Raw genomic sequence first — 20,990 nt, 5'->3', positions numbered from 1 at the left:
GCTCCCACTTGCTGCTGGTAAAGGGTTAAGCTCCCCTCCCCGGGGGGGGGGGGGGGGCAGCTGACCTCGGCAGCCCCGGCCCGGGCTGTGTAATGGGGACAGCTGCGCTCCCCCTCTCCCCCCTCGGCGCGTTAGTAACGCAGCCGCCCGTCTGCCCCGGCCCCTTCCCCGCGCCGGCCCGCCCCGGCGCTCACAGCACATGTGCTGTCACTCAGCCAGGCCACCGGCTTATTTTAGCTCGGAGCCGGGCGCTCACCCAGAGAGAGACCCGGGCACTCCGGCCCCGAGCTCGCGGCTCCCGCTCCCGGCCTCAGCAGCGCCGCTCCCGGCTCCGGGGAGGGGGCGATGGACGCAGCCCTCCTTCTCTCCCTCTGCCTCCTGGCCCAGGTAACGGGGCTCGCTGCCGCAACTTTGCCAGGCTCGCGGAGCCAGCGTGGGGCGGAGGGAGGGAGGGGGAGGCTTGGGAGGACTGGGGGGGGGTCTGGACGGAGCTTCTGGGGAGACCTTTTTCTCCTTCCGCGGGAGAGTCGGACCCAGCCCCTGGGGGGGGCAGGGAAAGCTTACTTACACCTGCAGGGGAGGAGGCTTCCCCAGCAAAGTGGGAAAGGAGCCATGAGAGTGGAGAGCGAGCTGGGACGTTGTGGGGCAAGAGCTGAGGGGGGAGGGGGGCGCCGGACTCTGAGAGCTGAGGGGGGGGCGCCGGACTATGAGAGCTGAGGGGGGGGAGCGGACTCTGAGAGCTGGGGGGGGGGCGCCGGACTCTGAGAGATGAGGGGGGGGCGCCGGACTCTGAGAGCTGAGGGGGGGCGCCGGACTCTGAGAGCTGAGGGGAGGGGGGCGCCGGACTCTGAGAGCTGAGGGGGGGGGCGGACTCTGAGAGCGGGGGGGGGGCGCCGGACTCTGAGAGCTGAGGGGAGGGGGGGCGCCGGACTCTGAGAGCTGAGGGGGGGGGGGGCGGACTCTGAGAGCTGAGGGGGGGGGAGCGGACTCTGAGAGCTGGGGGGGGGGCGCGGACTCTGAGAGCTGAGGGGAGGGGGGCGCCGGACTCTGAGAGCTGAGGGGAGGGGGGCGCCGGACTCTGATCACTCGGGGGAGCTCCGCAGACGGAGGGCCAGCGTTCTGGCTCCTGGTCTCCCCTGCTTCCAGCATCCCGTGTTCTAGAGTCAATATTCGCGTTCTAAGGTTCCTTCCAACTTCACACCAGGGCGGGAGGCCACCTGTGTGTTTCTGAGCTGTTTATGGTGCCAGCGTGTTGGTGACAGGTAGCCTGAGCCTCCTGTTTGTGTTTCGGGGGCAGAAGAGAACGATGGGGGGAATAAGGGAACCGCCTTTCATTAAGCGTTTAATAGTAAGCTGGGGGACCGGACCGACTCTCTGAGAATGAGCAAGTGAAAAGAGGCGGGGTCTGGGCGGGAGTTCCAATTCTGTGTCATGTAGAGTTGTTTTACCTCTCTGGGTCTCATCTGTAAAGTGGCATGTTTGGACTAATTGGCTTCCTTCCAGCTCCCCCTCTCCCTCAGCTCCCCTCCCCCTCTCCGTCAGTCCCCTCCCTCCCTCTTCTCCCTCTCTCAGGAGAGATACATATCACAGAAAGATCCCTTTAATCCCTAAATCTTGGATCCTATGAAATTACAAAGGGGACCTTCTAAGCTGAGGTTCTTAACATTTCTGTGGGTCCGGACCCCTTCTCAGAATCATGTTTCTGAATGCTGAAGATAGAAAAGATTAGTGAAATGATTTTTTCCCATTTCAGTTCACTGACCCCTTGAAATCTATGAGTCAATGCACCCCAGGTTAAGAACTTTGACTAGGACCTTCCAACTCCACCCTTTCTCCCAGAGGTCACGGCCCAACGTCCACCACCCTGATTTCCCCGGTTCTATAAATTGTTGGGGATTTCAGTCAAATTGTTTTAGAGGTAGCTAATGAGGGTATCTCAGTGGTTAGAGTACTGTGCCTGACACATAGTAGGTGCTTATTAGAGTTTCTCTTCCTGACACCCAGGGATTCAGGATGCCAGTTACTGATGTCTTCAGGTGGTGTTTAAATGCCCCCTTCCATTGACCCACAGTCCCTCATGTTCTAGAAAGCATGGTCGTTCCGTCAAGGGCTACATCTCCCTGTAAAGCACTTTAGAAATAAGAGCCAGAGGGATCTTAGAACCAGAGCCTTAGACCAGAGAGTGGGACGGGAGAATGGAAGAGACTTTAGAACAAAAAGGGTCAGAACTGGGATGACCTTTGGAGCCAACTGGTTCCCCAGCTTCATTTTCCAGATGGATAACTTGGGTCCAGAGAAGTCCAAGGTCACACAGGACCTGTGTCTGAAGAGATCCCCAGTATTTCTTATGCTGACATTGTGTGTGTCACACACACACATACACACACACACACAATTATACACACACACACACACACACACACACACTGGTGAAAGAATGTCTTTCTTGCCCTCACCCAGCCCAAAGCAGCTGGCTCTGGAGCGAAGCAGGACAGCTGGCTCTTTGCAATGTGTCTGCCTTCGTGTACCACAGCAGCTGGGGCCAGCTCAGGCTGAAATCTCAGGGAGACTGGCCTCCTGGCACCCGGGCAGCCCCTCCGGCTAGCCCTACGCTGCCCAGCCACAATGTGCCCCCGCCTGCTTCCTGCCCAGCCCCATCCTGGCCAATCTGCTCCCTCCCCGAGCCGGGATACGAATGGCACGAATTGTCTTCATGGGGAGCCCTGTTGCCCGTCCCCAGCCTTTATCCCTTCTCTAGACTTGGCCGCAGTGCTGAGTCTGGACTAGAGCTCGTGCCCATGGGATCCTGGCCGGAGCCAGCCTGAGTGAGTCCGTCACTCACTATTGACTTTCTGCGTGTTCTTTTGGTCTGAAGCGACTGCTCCATCATTGGAGGTTGGGAACTGGCCCCAGCGAGCCTCTCAGAGCCCACAAGTGGGCTCCCTTCTGCAGACAGGGGATAGGGCAAGGCCCTCTGAACCCCAGCTTTTCACCAATTTCACCCAGACATTCTTATGTCCCTAACTGCCTCCACCCTAATAAGGACCGGGCTGTGATTTCGTCAACGCAGGGAATTCCAAAATGTAGACACTCCCTCCGTTAGTGCAGCTGGCCCCTCTCTGAAAACCATAGTCTTAGGGGTGCTCCTCGGGCAAAGGAAAATTAAAGGCACGGATTTGGGATTGTGCAGTCAGTGGGTAAGAGGCAGGCTTTGAACCTGGTCTTCCTGGCCATCCTGGGCTCCCCCAGGACACCATCAAAAACATGCAGTAAATTTTTAATAAATATCTGCTGAGTGAATTGAATTAAATACTGGCAGAATGTGGGGACACTACTCCCCAAAGCTTGGCCCCCTGGGACCGGTGTCTTGGTCTTGCTATGGCCTGGCAAAGTGTAAATCTGTGTCAGGTGACCGCTGCTGGGCCCTCCTGCTCCAGAGAGGGGCTGGGTCTGAGTTCTAATCCTGATCCTTCCTCTCTGTGCTAGTCACACAATGGAACTTTGGTGCTGGGTGTCAGGGACAAAGGGAGCTGGGAAGCCTAGAAGCCCGAGGAGAGGGGCTGGGTGACTCTTGTCAGCTCCTCCCCAGGCTTGGCTCTGGCCCAGACCCACAGGCTCCAGCCAGCCCTGTAACAGCTGGGTCCCTGGAGGGCACAGAGGCGCTTGTAGCTCCCTTCCACCCCCTTGGGAAGAGCAGGATTTCTTTGGAGACTCAGGCCTGGCTGGCCTCCAGCCTCCCCCACACCCATCTCTCCGCTGTCCCTCTAGAAGCTCTTCAGAGAGACGCCACCTCTGGGCTGACCACGTCCTGCTGGCTCAGCGCTCCCAGGGTTAACCTCAGGTTCCTAATCACAGAGGGCAGTGTGGTGGTTCATGGTGGGCCCGGGGGCTCACGGGGGACTCGGGGGGGGCTCATGATGGGACTGGGAGCTCCCGGCGGGCTTGGGGGGCTCATGGTGGCCCTGGCCCCCCTGCTGGACCCTTAAGCCAAGCCTAGTGGGACAAAGGTTGTCTGTAACCCCTAGGTCTGTTTCTGGAGTCCCATAAGGGATCTCTCTCCTAGGAAGGCACAGATAAAAATAACATTCCCAATATCTCTCCCTTTTCCTTCCCATATTTCCCCTCTTTGGGATTTCTGTTCCCTTTTCCCGGCTGAAAGCTGCAGAGGAGGTGAGGGGGTAGCTTTTGCCCCCGTCCTAGGCACAAGGCAGGCAACCCTTCCATACCCTCCCTCAGGAAGAGCATTAAAGCACCCCAGGGAGACAACAGGAGGTCTGGGCTGTGGGAAAGCCTCAGGCCCAAGGGCTGAAAGCTCAGGACATCAGCCAATGGGAATGTGGTTCCCAGGAGCTACTAAAGCTCAAATTAGCTCCAGAGGGAGGAGGAGGAGCAGCACATCTCTTCCTAAAAGGCAGAAGGATGCCAGTGTCACGACCTAGAGATCCTCCCCCCCCCCCAGCCCGGATCAGCTTTCAGCCCTTTGTCCTCCTACCCACCCCCTCCCATCTGTGAACACAGACAGCTGTCCTGGAGCCCCTGACCTTTCCTCTTCAGCCCCAAGAGGGGCCCTCTCTCTCTCTCTGCTGGGGCCCCAGGAATTGGGGTTCTAGTGTATCCTGGGGCCTCTGCCCTTTCCTCTTTAGCCCCATGTGGGGGTCTCACTGAGAGCAGACCTTATTTCTAATCCTCTTTCCACCAATAACTTGCTGTGTAACCTCACAAATTACTGCTCTGGGCCTTACTTTCCCCCACTTTGAAATGGGGATTATAATTCGATTCCCATCTGCCGAAATGTTGGTGGGTTCAAATCATGTACATCTATTGTTCATTCATTCAATTAATCCTTCACTTGTCTATATTAATGATTCACATTTTAGTATAGTTTATAATGCTACATGACATTCTGTTTTATAATAAATTGATTATATTTTATGACTGTAACATTATCTACAATAATATTTATATTCACTGTGCAGTGTTGTACTAGCTGCTCTAAGAAATGCAGAAGAGATAAAAGACATTCTGTACCTGCCTTCAAGGAGCCTCCAGTCTAGATGCATGAACAGTCAATAGTAGAGGACCTAGTACAAGAGATACACCGAGCCTGTTCATGGGATCTAGACTTCCGGCTGAATGGAACCTCAGAGATGGTTTGATAAGGAAATCTGGGACTTGATTTACCTTTTGTGTATTCAGGGACAAGGGATTTCACAAGAGAAACCAGACAATAGAGCGGGGGTTGTTCTATCAAACGCTTCCCCACTGGTTGGGGAAAATTTCATCTTCAGTCCCCTTTTTTGTCCAAGAATGCATGGAACGTGCTCCTTCCTACCGTCCGTCACTTGGAATTCCTAGCTCATCCTAAGAGCTGGAATTCCTAGCTTCCACCATCTGCTCTATCTTACCATGATATTCCTTACCAGGTAGAGAACATGCACATCAAGTGTGTGGTACTCCCTAACTCTCCAAATTCTCTCCATTTATATGTGTGTGTGTATTTATATATATTATATATAATCATAATATATAATATACATTTTATATAATATAAAATACATATATTTCTATACATGCACAGATATATATATGGATATATATCATTATTTTGTGGCTTTGTATTTATTTATATGTCCACAGACTCTCATTCTCCGCTCTCTCCCCATAAATGTAAACTCCTCAGTGTCTTTGCATTCCCAGCACCTGTGTACCAGGTACACAGTAAGCATTTAATAAATGACCATTGAAGAAATTAATCTGATGGAATCTGGATCAAGAAATGAGAATTGTAGAGAATCTCAGAGCCCATTTTATAGGTGAGGAAGTATAGGTCCCGTACTAAGGTCATACAGGCGGTGTCCAAGGGAGGATCTGAACCCAAAGCTGAGTCATTGAGAGGGAAGGCAGGATAGCCGATGACAGAGATGGAATCAGCCCCATAGAGTGGCAAAGTCCATCGGGGACAGGCGGGGAGGGCGGCACTGAGGTGGTTTGAGAATTTGGGGCTGACAGGATCAGTTGCCTGGAGGTGAGAAGGCTTTGGGCCGTCCTGAAGAGAAAGGACTCCCGTCACCTAAGGAATGGGGCGCCGGGGGGCTGCGAGGAGCGGGCTCCCCTCCAGGCTCCTCGGCTTTGGGGCTCCCTCCCCTGGGCCGGACCTGACAGCTGAATCCATTCCAGACATTCCTGCTGCCTGCCACGGACCCTCGGGAATGGGCAGGCAGGGGCTTTAGGGCCCATCCCCTGCAGCTGGACCCTCTCTCTGGTGGAGAAACTTTCTGCAACCTTGGCCGGGTGGCCCCAAAGGGAGAAGAGAGAGGAATCCTCTTCTCTGTCGTCCCACCTTGATCCCTGACCACCATGACCTCCACGGCGATGTCCATCACCACTCCAGGCCGTGTGAGTCAGCCTCCCTGACCTTCCTCAGGCCTCTGAGCCCCCGCAGGACACGGCACTTCTGTCCAGAGATGATGAAGGCTGGAAGGAATCACGGAAATCCTTCTGTAGATGAGGAAACTGAGGCCCAAAGAAATGACCCCGGCTGGGCAACTAAAGCTGCCTCGTGCTTCCTGACGGACGAAGCCCCCTCCCCACCCCCCCGGCCCTCACACCTTCCAGGACGGCCGAGCTCTGCCCCCAGATTCTTTCTTCCTCCTCTGCTCCTTGTTCTCAGAAAGAACCAATAACGCCAGAGGCTGACATCTTGTGATGAATTGGATTCAGTGAGAGAGAGTTGGTGAATCTGTGAATCTCACTCTTCCTGAAGTCCAGGGACAGGACAAGGGTCAGGAGGGCCATCGATGGCGCAGGAGGCAGGGGTGACCTCGGTGTCCTCAGATCCCGCTCGAAGCGCTCCACGGCACCTGCTGCTTCCGCCGCCTTCACAGTCACTGGACAAACTTCCCATCCACCCTTTCCATGAGGGAATGCTCGGGGTAGACACCCCCTAACTCCCCAGGGGCCGAGGCCGTTGACTGCATTTAGCTCATCCTCCACGATGCTTTCCCGGAGTGTGGCCTTGTGCGTGCTCCGGCTTCTTGGAGCCCGGGGAGAGCTGGGTGGACACCACGGGCAGATGGGCTCTCCCCCTTCCCTGAGCGTCTCTCTAGCTCGGAGTGACCCCTTCACTCTCCAGAGGTGGAAAGGCTTCATGAGGGGCAAAGAAGGCGATTAAAATCTCAGAGATTCAGAGCCGCCTCTTTCATTCTAAAAGGGAGAAACCGAGTCTCAGAGAGCAAGCGGGAGACGAGCCCAATACCTAAAGCCACGTTCTGATTTCCACTCCATCCTTTTCACCCCACCATGCTCCCTCTCTGACCAACTTTTGGCCACAGAGACTCAAAAGGCTTATTCACAGAGAGGGTTTCAGGCTGCACGAGGAAAGCCTGTCCCCCGCATAAAATCGTAGATTCTTGAATGATTGAAATAACAACACTGCAAAGTAGACAGGATTGAGCAGTATTGTACCCATTTCACAGAGGAGGAAACGAGAGCTCAGAGAGGTTCCATAATTTACATCTGATTTCTGATCCTCGACTATCCACTGGAAACCCCGTGTATTATTTGCAATAACACCCAGGCTCTATGGGATGCAGGGGAAGGCGGGGCGCCCGGGTGTCTGTCCTTGTGCTGGCCACGCAGGCTTGTGACTGTGCCTTTGTGCCGTATACCCGTACGCATGTGTGTGTGCCTTGTTTGGGAAGCCGAGCACCCCGCGTTTCAGGGGCTAATTCCCAGGCTTTTTTTCCCTCGGACTGGCCACGTCTTCTTGGAAAGGGGTGGTGGGAGGATAAAGAATGAGGGTAACAAATGCTCATTGAAGATGGGCATTTCGGAATGCGCCCATCCCTTCCCTACCCACCGCAGTCTCTGATCTGGGAGCAAGGGCCCGGGGCCAGAGGACTGTGGCTTCCCTTCGACCTCCTGAACTCAAGCTATGGACAAGCGGGGGCTCTGCGATTCCCAGGCTCGGGAGAATAGGGGAGCCTGGCTTCCTGCCAGCCGAGCGGACCTCCTGGAATGCCCGCCTCCTGCAGCTGCCAGCGAGGGGAATGGAGGGAAGCGAGGCAGCCGGGATGGGAATGGTGGGAGCCAGAGGACCCACCGTGATGGTCAGAGAAGGAGAGCCCCGGGCAAGGGGAGGGGGGCTCCACGGGGAGGGGGGCTGCACCCCGAGGGGGGCTACTCGGCTCCTGAGAAGGTTCCTGCTCCAAACCAGCAAAGGCAGATTCTTAGATCCTCAGCGTGAGATTCCAAAGTTCCTGGGTTCACTGTGTCATAGTCCGCTTGGTTCTAACCAGTCCTGGATGGTTATTTACCTTAAACAAGACTTACCTTCCATCGGTTGGCAGTCGAGTTTCCACATGTATGCTCTAACCTATAAACAAAGATGGCGTCATGGACCACCCATGACAGGTAAATGCTTTGAGTCAAGTCAACAAAGGGGGGCAAGGAGGTGGTTCGCTGAGTAGAGCGCCAGGCCTGGAGGCAGGGGGGCCTAAGGTCCAGTTTGACTTCAGACATTTATTCATTGTGTGACCCTCGGCAACTATTGGAAAACCCAAACCCAAACCAGGAAATGTATATTGAGCGCCTGCTAGTTGTCAGGAGCTATGCTATACTTACATACATACATACATACATACATACATACATACATACATATATGTATATGATATAAAGAAGCTCATCTTGAGGAGCCGGGATGTTGTTATTTGGAATCGGGAAGCTCCCTGTGGCTTTCTCTTCCTGCTTGTGATCCAGTCTATTCATTTGCAAGATGGCAGGATGCTGTTAAGGATGGCCATGTGGCTTTAAGATGGAATCTCCCTTTCTCAGGGACCTCATTTTATTTGTACTGAGGGTGAATGTAGACCATTTCACAGATGAGGAACCTGAGGTCAGAATTGTTGACTATCTTGACCATGATCTTTCATCAATCTAAAGGCAGGGCTTCAACCAGAGTCCAGCTTTCTGGATTTCCACCTCAGAGTTCTTTCTTTGTGAAAGTCAGTATGGTGAAGTAAAAAGAACACTGGACATGGAGGTTACCTAGATTTAAAGCTTGACTCTGAGACTCACTAGCTTTGGGATCCCCAATGTCCCCCACCTTTTCAAAGGTGATCATTATTATTCTCACCAAGCCATGCAGTTAAGGCAGAGGTTTTTAATTTGAGTTCATCCCTTCCCCATCACATCTACAGATAGATTTCAGGGAGTCTAAACTTGGATAGGGGGAACTTGCATCTTCACTTTCACTTACCTTTGGTTTTCTCTATAATTTTGTGCATTTAAAAATAGGATTCCAAGAAGGGTCTATAGCCTTCCCCACATGGACGCACAAAAAGCACAGCTGCCCTGGTCTCAAGGTCGCTTGGCCACAAATGGCTTCTCTCTTTCTGTGGGTACCATCTAAGCAGCACCTACCGCTTGGGCCCAGAGCCACTGGGCCTTCTCTTTGTGCAAGGCAGAGCCAACGTATGGCAGACACTGTTCTTTAATGGGACAACACACTTAGAGGGAAGCAGGAGGTGAAGGGACAAGAAAGTACAATTTGTCTCTGAATAGAACAGAACAGGAAAAAATAGAAATTGGATTTCAAGGGATTTGAGTTAGACCTAAAGAAGGACTTTCTAAAAGGTAGTAGAGAAGGTTGGCAAGGGGACGGATATGAATTCCTCCTTAGAGAAGAGCTCCAAACTTGGGTATATCCTTGTCTGCTTGAGGGGTGGTCAGTATAAAGGCAAGAAATAGGAGAGAGAAAGGGAAAGAAGGAAATGGAAGAAGGAAGGAAGCAAGGAAGAAAGGAAAGAAGAGAGGGAGGGAAGGAGGGAGGGAGGGAGGAAGAAAACAAACAAGTATTTATTAAGAACTGACTACCTGCCAGACCCTCTGTTAAGCATTACAGATCCCTTGTTTGACCCTTACAATGACTCGGGGAGGAGGGTTCTATTATCATCTTCATTTTACAGATGAGAGAACTAAGGAGTAGAAGGTTAGTGACGTTATGAGCAGAAGAGCCAGATCTGGAACTCCGGCCTTCTGACTCCCAGCCTGCTGATGCATCTGCTCCATGAGGCTGAAGGGAATGACCCAGAAGGTGTTTTCCAGCCCTAGGAGATTGTCAGCCCGCCTATGTTCTATTGCTTTTTAGCTTCTCAGTACTGTGTTCTGCTTCAGAAAAATGTCTGCTGGCAGCCTGAGATGTTAAAAGCACAAACAGGGAATGATTTGTGAAGGGATTTAATGGACCCTGCGGAAATGAGCCGGGATCTCCTTGGCCCCATGCCCTGTCCCACCCCCTTGGTTGGTGCTTCCTGCCCCCCAAACCTCAAGAGGCTGGAAGCAGAGTCTTGCCTGAAGAGGACAGGAGACAGAGGGGCTGAGATGGGGAGAGTCTCCAAAGGTGCTGGAGGGCGGCCTGGGGCTCTGGGAGGACCGAACAGCCAGCAAGCGGGAGTCATCCCTCCAATGCAGGCTGGTTGACGCAGAAACTGCCTAGCCTGGAGATGGTAAATGGGAGGCACTGTGCCAGTCGCATGGTGGATGCTCCGGGGAGGGAAACTCTTCTGGCCTGCCAGCAGCCTCATGATTGCCAGTGAGGGAAAACTCCAGCACCAGGGCCTGAATGATAGGAAGCCTGGCTTTGTTTCCGTGACATTGGGTGCTCTACTATTGAAACTGGCTCATTTGTTTTAGAAAATACGTAGACCCCTGGGAACCCCATGCCAGACAGATTTCTCACTGTGGGCTTTCTCTGCATATCTCCTGGGAAACCCTGGACAGAGCTGGAGGTCCAGCTAACATCCCTTTCAGCTATGGGTCTATAATCCTGTGTTTTGGAGAAGAGACAAAGACAGAAAGATGGAAGGAAGGAAGGAAGGGAAGAAAAAGGAAGGCAGGAAGGCAGGAAGGAAGGCAGGAAGGCAGGAAGGTAGGAAGGAAGGAAGGAAGGAAGGAAGGAAGGAAGGAAGGAAGGAAGGAAGGAAGGAAAGAAGGAAGGAAGGAAGGAAGGATGGAAGGAGGGAAGGAAGGGAGGGAGGAAGGAAGGAAGGAGGGAAGGAAGGAAGGAAGGAAGGAAGGAAGGAAGGAAGGAAGGAAGGAAGGAAGGAAGGAAGGAAGGAAGGAAGGAAGGAAGGAAGGAAGGAAGGAAGGAAGAAGGAAGAAAGGAAGGAAGAAAAGGAAGTCAGGAAGGAAGGAAGAAAGGAAGGCAGGAAGACAGGAAGGAAGGAAGGAAGAAAAGGAAGTCAGGAAGGAAGGAAGGAAGGAAGGAAGGAAGGAAGCAAGGAAGGAAGGAAGGAAGGAAGGAAGGAGGAAAATTAAATGTGTGCTTTCCTCCGAGTAGGAACTAATTCATCTCTAACTTTTTGCCTGGAAAGCCTCCTGGGGCAGTGAGAAGTTCCCTGGTTTGCTCAGGGTCACACACCCGGTATGTGCAACATCAGAACTTGTGCCAGGCCTTCCAGCCTCCCAATTCAGGTCACTCTCCACGATGCTCTGCTGTTTCTTTTGAAACAGGGATAAGATAAGCCGGGGGCTCTGAGCCAGCCCAGCCCATCTTGGCTTGGATTCTCACAGCCTGGGCGGGTGGGTAGGTGCAGGAGGCTGATTTCTCCCCAGGCCCCCTGACTAAGGCCAGGCCTGATCTGCCCTTTTCCCCTGGGGTCAGAGAGGGAATGATCCCCCGCTCAGCTAAATAGTGGTTTGGAGATGGGGAGGAGATGGTTTTTTTTTTTTTTTTTTAAGTGGCTATGAGGAAGGGGAGAGGGGAAAGGAAGCTCCATCACCTGTTGGAAAATGGATGAATTGGGAGGGAGAAATATGCTTGTAATGCGGATCCCAGCTGCTGGCAGTGTAGCCATCCAGCCCTTTGCATGCTTTCTCCTAACTTTCCAAGTCTTCCTCCATCCCCTCCATGTTAGAATTGCTTAGGGCAAGGCAGGGGTGGGGGCTCCATTCCAGTTCTCCCCCCCCAATTTCTTTGACTCCTTCCTCCCCCTTGGGGTGGGGAGAATGGAACTGAGGGCCTGCTCAGCTGTGTAGGGGGGGGGAGGGAGGGAGGGTCTCTCTGAGCTAATGTTAACTCTCCCACATAGGGGGAATATTGGTCTAAAGCTGTTCTGTCACTGTGCCTGAAATTCCACCATTAGAGTGTCATTCATCTGGGTTAAGTACTGCCTTCTCCTGCCGATGTCATTTTAACAGGAATCCCCATGGAAGAAGGGACACTTTCAGGCCCTGGCATGAGCACCTCAGCCTTGGGGGAGCAGTGGGGCTAAAACAGGGGTGCTCCGAGCCAGACTCGCCTGGATGAGCTCACAGGGGCCTCTCAGTCCTGTCCCCCGCTGCCTGGGCCGGAGCCCCCAGCTCGCCGACAGGCCCTTCCCGCAGCCAGACCCTGGGCCAGCTTGGCTGAGCGAGCCCTTGTGCCATCTGCTCCTAGCCTGGAGAATGAGCCTCCAGCCCTCTCAAAGGGGGCTGAGCAGTGAGAACAAAGCTGGAGCCTTCCTCTCCTCCAGCTCACTCCGGAGCTGGGCCCCAGAACCCATTTCCCTTAAGAGAGGGAGGCCCCCCACGTGCGGTCCAGGGCCCATGGGGGCAGGTTTCCCCTCCCCCCTCAGGGCCCTCCCAGCATGGAGCAGCCTCCCAGAATAGAACGGCAGAGGGAAGTCCCCACGCAGCTTCCCAGAGACAGGCCACGTTTCCAGGCCTGGGACGGCATCCTGGCCCCTTCCCTTTCTCCATCCTTTTCCTTCCAAGCCCCCAACCCCGGCCCGGCCTCCTCCCACTGCCTAACTCGCTCACCCGGAGGCCCAGGGATGGAAGCTTAATGGGCGACCTCTGCTTGGGGAATTGCACCTTATGGGGCAATCCCTCCCTAACAGTGGAACCCAGGGCTTCAGAACCAGGCGAGGGGCACGACCTTGTGGTCTAAAGGATTCAGACTGGGACTGGGGAGAACCCGAGAACTCTGGAGCGACAAGAGCGCGTCCATCAGAACGTCCCAGAAGCCGGGACGAGGTGCCTAAGTGCCCCTGACTGGTCATGTGCAACAGAGCTAGAACTCCAGCTACCCCCCTTCCCCTTGGCACGGAGAAGTTCAGGACCACCAGCTTGGGAATCATGCACAACATTGGGAAGTGGAGAAATTTGCTGAAGCTTTCTGATCCTAGTTTTCTTTTCGATAAAATGGGAACGCTCACCTAAAGGAGGCAGGATAGTACGGGAAAGACCGCTTCTAACTTCTGGGACCTGACACTACTTTTCAGCATTTCCCCCCCCCCATCGGATATGAAGCATTCTGAAGATGTTTGTGTCCCCGGCACAATACCTGGCACACGGGTCTTAGTAAATGTTCCCTGATGGACTCGCTTAGGCAAGTCATTTATAAGCTCTCTGAGACTCAGTTTCCTTATCATATAATTATATTTTATACATATATTTAGAAATAAATTATGTACATGATATGGTTATCCTTATAAATTATAATTTATGTCCTTCTCTATAATGAGGACTCTGAGGTGCCCCTGAGATCTCCGCTGGCTGTAAATCTGTGGTGGAATCAGCGCTTTTTATGTCTTCGGGGTCCAAAATCCTCCGGTCTCCAGCTCCGCCACACCCTCATATATTTAATGAATGGGTGTGTGGGTGTATATAAGAGTATATGTATGGACACACACACATGTAGGCAGATGAGGTGGCAGTTAGAGAATGGCCATTTTCCTCTAAGTGCCTACTATGGGAGCTCCAGACTGGGTTCATTCCCAGCTAAAATAGTCACGTGTTCCTTGGGGCTGGAAAGCAGTTCATTCTGGGAGCCAAGAGTCTGCTGGAGATTCCAGGAGAATCCTGGTCCCTCTGGGAGGTTGGCAAGGCTCCCCCTGGGACGAATCAAATTGACCCCCGTTCTAGGGAGGTCTCTTTCCCAGAGCCTCCGGAGGTTGGGGGATGGAAAAGGAGAACCACTAATGTGAAGAGAACAATGGAACCATCCCCAAAGGTTAGCCATGGGGGTCCAGGAGAGGCGTCCTCAGTCCTCAGCCCCCACCCATCCCCTCCCCTCCTGGCACCCTCTGTACAGCCACAAAACCTTCTCGTCCCCACCCCTCCCACCCGACTTTTCCTGGCAGTCCCATATCTCCTCCCCCACTAACCACCATCCCACCCCACCCCACCCCTTTTCCACCCTAACCATACCCCTAGTTCTTGGAGTACACAGGAATTCTCACAAATACATGGTTCACCAGGAAGGATCATGGGGAGCTGGGCCCCCAGAGGTTAATCCCCATGTTCTTGAGCCCAGCTGTTTTTTTCTGCAGCTGTTCTGGCTCATCAGGGGACATCCCCCTTCCCCCCTGGAAAGACTACTCACTCCTAAGCTGAGGGAAGGGAGAAGGAGCCAAGTCAGTAGGGTTATTTTGAAATAAAGCAGTCACTCCCTCCCCCCTTGGGACAGGAGGAGGGAAGAGAGGGGGCAGTCTGCTGGGAAATAGGAGCAGGAGCTAGTGCATCAAGGTCTGCTCCTCTGGAACACCCCTCAACACGGAGCTGCTTAGAGTCATGGAGTCACCGATCTAGAACTGGAAGGGCCTCCCGGGCTAGTCAGTCCCACCCTGTCACCCGTCTCGCTGAGGCTCCAAATTACCACCTGGAAATTCGAACTTGGGTTTTGGGGTTCCAAGGCTAGCCCTCTCTCCACCGTCCCAAGGTTATTGCTTAGGGGAAGTTGAGGCTCCTCACACGGACAGAGCCCCAAAGAGTATGGGGTGTATGATTTCTATGTGAATGAGTGTTGGGGTACAGCAAACAGGAAATGTACCCTATAAATGTAGAGCTTCAGGGAGAGTGTCGCTCAGGAGGGAGCTTCCCAGGAACCAAAACAGTGTGAGCCCAGAGCCTGGAAAGGAATTTCCCATCTTATTGCTGCTCCCCTAATGGGAGTCCAGGGAGGAAAAAAATTAAAATAACAGCAACAACAATAATAATAACAACTCACATTTGTCAGGTGCACAGAGCACTGAGCCTGGAGTCAGGAAGTCCAGCCTCAAGCACTTATTTACTAGCTGTGTGACTCTGGGCAAGTCAGCTAAATACCTCAGTTTCCTCGTCTGTAAAATGGGGATAATAATAGCACCTGCTTCCCAACAATCATCCTGAGGATTAAATGAGATCCTTGAAAAGTGCTTAGCACAGTGCTTGGCACATAGTAGCCATTATAGAAATGCTAGTAATAATTGGTATTATTATTATTCATAATAGCACCTACCACCCAGAGTTATTATGAGGATCAATATAATTATGAAGCATTTAGGAAATACCTGGCACATAGTAGGCACTGTATACACACATATATATATACTTATATAAAGTACTTAACATATATATACTTATATAAAGTACTTAACATTATATATACTTATATAAAGTACTTGACATATATATACTTATATAAAGTACTTAACATATATATATATTGTTAAGTACTTTTATTACAACATTTATATAGCACTTTAAGTTTTACAAGGTGTATTATCAACAAGTATGTATTAAGCACCTACTGGGTACTGGGATATTACTATATTCATATAGCTCTTTAAGTTTCACAAAGTATATTATCAGCAAACTTGTATTAAGTAACAAATTATTGTAATTGTATTTCTACTGAACACTGGACACTGTAAGCTTGAGCTTTAAGGTTTACAAAGCATATCATCAATAAGCATGTATTAAGTGTCTGGTACTCAGGCACTTAATACATGCACATTGATGAGCAGAGATAACAAACAAGCTATCTATAGTTTTGATGGTGGTAGGATTAGACAAAAGGCACTAATGGTAGAGGGAACTGGAAAAGCTTTTGAGGAAGGTGAAGGAAGCGACAAAGCGAGGTAATGGATCTGAGAGTCATCAACATGAGGATGATCACTGAATCTTCTGGAGCTATTGATATCACCAAACAAGATAGGAGAGAGAGAGAGAGAGAGAGAGAGAGAGAGAGAGAGAGAGAGAGAGAGAGAGAGAGAGAGAGAGAGAGAGAGAGAGAGAGAGAGGGAGGGAGGGAGGGAGGGAGGGAGGGAGGGAGGGAGGGAGGGAGGGAGGGAGGGAGGGAGGGAGGGAGAGAGAGGAGAGAGAGGAGAGAGGAGAGGAGAGAGGAGAGGAGAGAGGAGAGAGGAGAGAGGAGAGAGGAGAGAGGAGAGAGGAGAGACAGAGAGGAGAGAGGAGAGAGGAGAGAGGAGAGAGAGAGAGACAGAGAGAGGAGACAGGAGAGAGGAGAGACAGAGAGAGGAGACAGGAGAGAGGAGAGACAGAGAGAGAGAGAGAGAGACAGAGACAGAGACACAGAGACAGAGAGAGAGACAGAGAGAGAGACAGAGACAGAGAGAGAGACAGAGAGAGAGAGAGAGAGAGAGAGAGAGAGAGAGAGAGAGAGAGAGAGAGAGAGAGAGAGAGAGAGAGAGAGAGAGAGAGAACCAAGAACGAGCCCGTGGGGACGGCCATAGTTAGTGGAATGTCTTGGATGAAGCTCTAGCAAAAGAGACTGAGAAGAGGCAGAGAGGTGAACCAAGAGGGAATAGCTCATGAAAACCTAGAGGAAAGATTACCTGGGAGGAGGTGATCAGTAATGTGAAGGGGTGCAGAGAAGTCAAAAACACAGATTGAGGAAATGACATTGGGTTTGGCAATTAAAAGAACACTGTTAACTCTGATTTTAGTTCAGTGATAAGGCTGGAAGCCAGATTATAAAGAATTTAGAAGAGAGTGAAAGGAGAGGAAGTGGAAACATCAATTTAAATGGCTTTTTCAAGGTTAGTCATGCCCTGATGCATTGTCCCTGGAGTTGTGAACTGATCCAAAACATTCTGGAGACTAATTTGGAACTCTGTCCAAAGGCTTATAAAATAGTTCCAACCTTTTGTTCCAGCAAATACCACTAGTAGGTGTGTATCTCAAAGAGACTGTTAAAAAGGGGAAAGGTCCTATGTGTGCAAAAATAATTATAGCAGATTTTTGTGTTGGCAAGAGTTAGAAACTGGGAATGTCCATCAACTAGGGAATGGCTAAAATGGGTTATAGTATATAACTGAGATGGATCACTATTGTGCTATAAGAAATGATAAGCAGGATGATTTCAGAAAAACTTTGAAAGACTTACATAAAGTGAAGCAAAGTGAATTAATCAGAACCAGGACATCGTACATCTTAAAAGTAATACTGTGTCATGATCAGCTGTGAAGGACTAGGTTTTTCTCATTAATACAATGATCCAGGACAATGCCAAAGGAGTATGTTTAAAAATACTGTCCCTGGGGCAGCTAGGTAGCACAGTGGATAGAGGACCAGCCCTGAAGTCTCAGACACTTAACACTTCTTAGCTGTGTGACCCTGGGCAAGTCACTTAATCCCAATTGCCTCAGCCAAAATAAATAAATAAATAAATGAATAAATAAATAAATAAATAAATAATACTCTCCACAACTAGAAAGATAAGTGATGGATTTTGAATGCAGATTGAAGCATATTTTTGTTCTTTATTGTTTTGAGGGACAGTTGGTCTGAGTTTTCTTTTGCAAGATGGCTAGTATGGAAATATTTTTTAATCGTACATGTATAATCTATATCAAATTGCTTGCCTTCTTGGGGGAGAGGGGAAAGAGAGAAGGAGGGAAAGAATTTGGAATTCAAAACTTAAAAAAAGAATCTAAAATTATTTACATTTAATTGGGAAAATAAAATTTTAATTAAAAAAGGTTAAGCATGAAAGGGAGGAAAGCTATAGAATGATAGCAGGAATGGTCGGCTCAAATGAGGGGTTTTTTTTGTTTGTTTTTTGTTTTTAAGGATAGGACACATAGACATGTTTGTAGTCAGAGAGATTAAGAATTAGAGAATGGAGATAACAAGAGGGGGGGCAATCTGCTGGAAAAGGTGAGAGGGAATTTGGTTATAGCTTATTTGATCCTCAGAGCAGCCCCAACCAGACTGACTCAGAGCTCAGCTTCAATCTCTCATGGGAGTATCTCAACTCCCTAACAGCCCTTCAGGTGTCTTGTCACAAGAAAACATAAGATTCTTAAAGGCAGAGATTGTCTTGCTGGTATTTGTAGCCTGCTGTCAGCACAAAGCCCTGTCTATCTCTTTGTCTCTCTTTTCCTGTGTCTCTCTTTTCCCCTCCTCCTCTATTTTTCTCTCTCTCTCCCCCTTCTGCCCCTCAACTTCTTTTTCTGCCTTACCTCTAATACATCACAGAATCTGTGCTTGAACTAAGGTTTTTTCCATTTTGCCTCAGCCAAGGTCCAAGCTCCTGGGCTCACAGCTTGGGGGTCACACTTCCAGCTGGCTCAGGGCTTGGCCGTCCGTTCAGGTCTCAATCTCCCATCAAGCTCACCTGTGCTGCTGGCAAAAGCTCCCCTCACTGCCCAGGTTTCTTCTCTGTGTCTCCTCTGAGGCTAGGAGACTGTCCCTAGTTCACTTCCTATTAAGGGAAAGCCTTTGGGTAAGGTGAACCAGCCATGCTGGAGGGTGGGAATCAGATCAGTCCACCGATGCTTTCCACCCATTGTCTAATTTTAGGGTCTCAGCCTCTCCCTGGGAATGACGGTGCCTCCCAGCCCACTTTATCTCTGGCGACATCCAGCTGGGATGAATCGAGTCCGGAGAGCCTGGGTCATCCCGCCCATCAGCGTGTCCGAGAACCACAAGCGGATTCCCTACACCCTGGTGCAGGTTGGCAGGGGCGTCAGGGGCCTGGGGCAGGGGCAGAGGAGGAGGTGAGCTTTGTAACCACCTTCCACGTGTGCAGGAAATGGAAGGACACAGCCCTACTGGAACTGCCAAAGGCCAAGGGGGATTCCCTCCCATACCCCTGCCTCCCCCAAGCCTCCATCTGTGACTCCCAGGCCTAGCCAGAATCACTGAGGTAGGGGGAGGTGGGGGCAGGGCTGGTAGGTCTAGCCAGGCACTCTATTTCTCATCAGGAAATCTTGAAGCCCCTGCCACTTGTAGGCTAGGTTCTGAGGATACAGAGATGAAATAAATAATATGTACCTACTCTCAAGGACCTCGTGGTCTAATGGGAAGAGGAGGAGGGATAGAAGTGGAACGCTAATAAATAAGTATAAAATATGGTAATATGCAATAGGGGCAAAGGAGAATCCAAAGGGTTCAAAACCAGTTTCAGGAAGGACAGAGCACTGTGGATGGGAGGAGAGGTGTTAGGGAAGGCTTCATGGAGGAGCCATAAAGAGTGAGAAGGATTTCAGCTGAGGCACCCCATCCAGAATCCCTTGGTGGGCCCTACTATTAGGAAATAGTCTCTAAAGGACAGGTATCCTAGGCTACAGTCAGAGAATATATTTAAAGTCATGCAAATAAATCTTTCACCAGGAGGGATCACAGGGAAGATGGAGCCTCCAAAGGCGCATCCCCTATCCCTGAATTCCCATTTAGAGTTAGAAAGGACCTTAAAATCTCATCCAGCACCATCACTTTATAGATGGAGACATGGAGAACTTACCATGTTTTAACTGACTTGTTCAAGATCATATGGGGAGTAATAGGAAGAGCAAGATTTGAACTCAGCTGCCTCCTACACTCCTACAGCACAGCTTCACCCATCTTACCCGTCTGTTCTCTCTCCCGGAGCAGATCAAGTCGGACAAACAACAGCTGGGGGGTGTCATCTACAGCATCAAGGGCCCAGGAGTAGATGAAGAACCTTTTGGAATTTTCTCCATCGATAAGTTCACAGGGAAGGTGTTTCTCAATGCCATGCTGGACCGAGAGAAGACTGACCACTTCAGGGTAAGGAATGCTGCCAGGAGGAGCCTGTTCTAGCCTAACTCAGACTCCACAGCCCAACCCAGGGCAAGCCGGCTCCCGCGTCCTTCTGCCCTGTTCTTGGGCCCAGCAGAAAAGCCATCCGAGACACCCAGCTTTTAGCTCTAGAGACTACAGTCCAAGAGTGGCCACCCAAGTCAGCCTTAGCCAGAACCCAGATATAAATAAGTGAACTCTCTTCCTTTAACAGACGAGAACTCCTCGATGCAATGTAATGTTAAGTAGCCTTCCCAAAGTCACCTAGTAAGTGATGGAGCAGCTAGCACCAGAAGCCCGGTCTCTGGATTTCTGTCCCCAGCTCTTTGCACTCCCCACGAGGCTGCTTGGGGAAAGTACCCATGAAGCCAACCCCAGCTTTCTTCTCTCTTAGCTAAAAGCTTTTGCCTTGGATCTGGGAGGATCCACCCTGGAGGACCCGACTGACCTGGAGATCGTGGTAGTGGATCAGAATGACAACCGGCCAGTCTTCCAACAGGAGGTATTCACTGGCCACGTCCTGGAGGGAGCCATCCCAGGTGAGGCTGGCCAGCTCTTCCCTCCCCAAAAATTCCCTCACGCCCCTGGGGGAAAGGTCCTGGGCGTGCTGTGAGAATCTGGTTTCCCCAAAGGGGAAGAGTTCAGTAAAAATAAACATTAAAATCAGGCCAGACACCATCTAAGTGAACAACCATATTTCATCAGGAGTTTCCAAAACTTAAAACTGTTTCCAAAGACACAAAAACAGAAGACATAGAAAAATAGAAAGCTTTGGAAAATAAACTACCTGCAATGTATTTATACCAAAAGAGCTGAAATCGTCCCAATAGAGTATAATGACCTTTCCCCTCCACACTTATCAGGAAGCCCTGGGCAGTGATGATATATGTAAATATAATAAAATCAGTGGTTTGACTCCCTGACCAGAGTTAATCTCATCACTGGAATTGTTTATGTTGGATATTGGATGATTTCTTTATTGAAATTGAATTCCATCTCCCTCCTGATCTGTGATATCAGTTCCAGTAAAATCACAGGCTTTAACAGATTGGAAAACATTGAGCTAATCCTGCTTGTTCAAATACTGGAGAACCATCAGCCTCAGCCCTTTCACTTCGATGCCCCCCCTGGTTGACATTGGGACCTTTCCCAACTACTGCCCCTCTCCGTGGTGCTGGAAT

General features: G+C 50.8%; 1 protein-coding gene across 1 annotated transcript in view; it reads left to right on the top strand.

Moving 5' to 3' along the window:
* The first annotated feature begins 232 nt into the window (after positions 1 to 232).
* CDH15 (cadherin 15) overlaps positions 233 to 20,990 on the top strand; it is a 29,672-nt gene continuing 8,914 nt past the window's right edge. Inside the window, exons 1-4 of the mRNA XM_074286179.1 lie at positions 233 to 387; positions 18,568 to 18,720; positions 19,642 to 19,797; positions 20,204 to 20,348. Coding sequence (XP_074142280.1) covers positions 346 to 387; positions 18,568 to 18,720; positions 19,642 to 19,797; positions 20,204 to 20,348 — 496 coding nt within the window. The 5' untranslated portion in view covers positions 233 to 345. The remainder of the gene's footprint in view (positions 388 to 18,567; positions 18,721 to 19,641; positions 19,798 to 20,203; positions 20,349 to 20,990) is intronic.

This window comes from Sminthopsis crassicaudata, chromosome 2 (genome assembly GCF_048593235.1).
Source record: "Sminthopsis crassicaudata isolate SCR6 chromosome 2, ASM4859323v1, whole genome shotgun sequence".
Lineage (NCBI taxonomy): Eukaryota > Metazoa > Chordata > Mammalia > Dasyuromorphia > Dasyuridae > Sminthopsis > Sminthopsis crassicaudata.
This window is presented reverse-complemented; position numbering and strand designations above follow the sequence as displayed.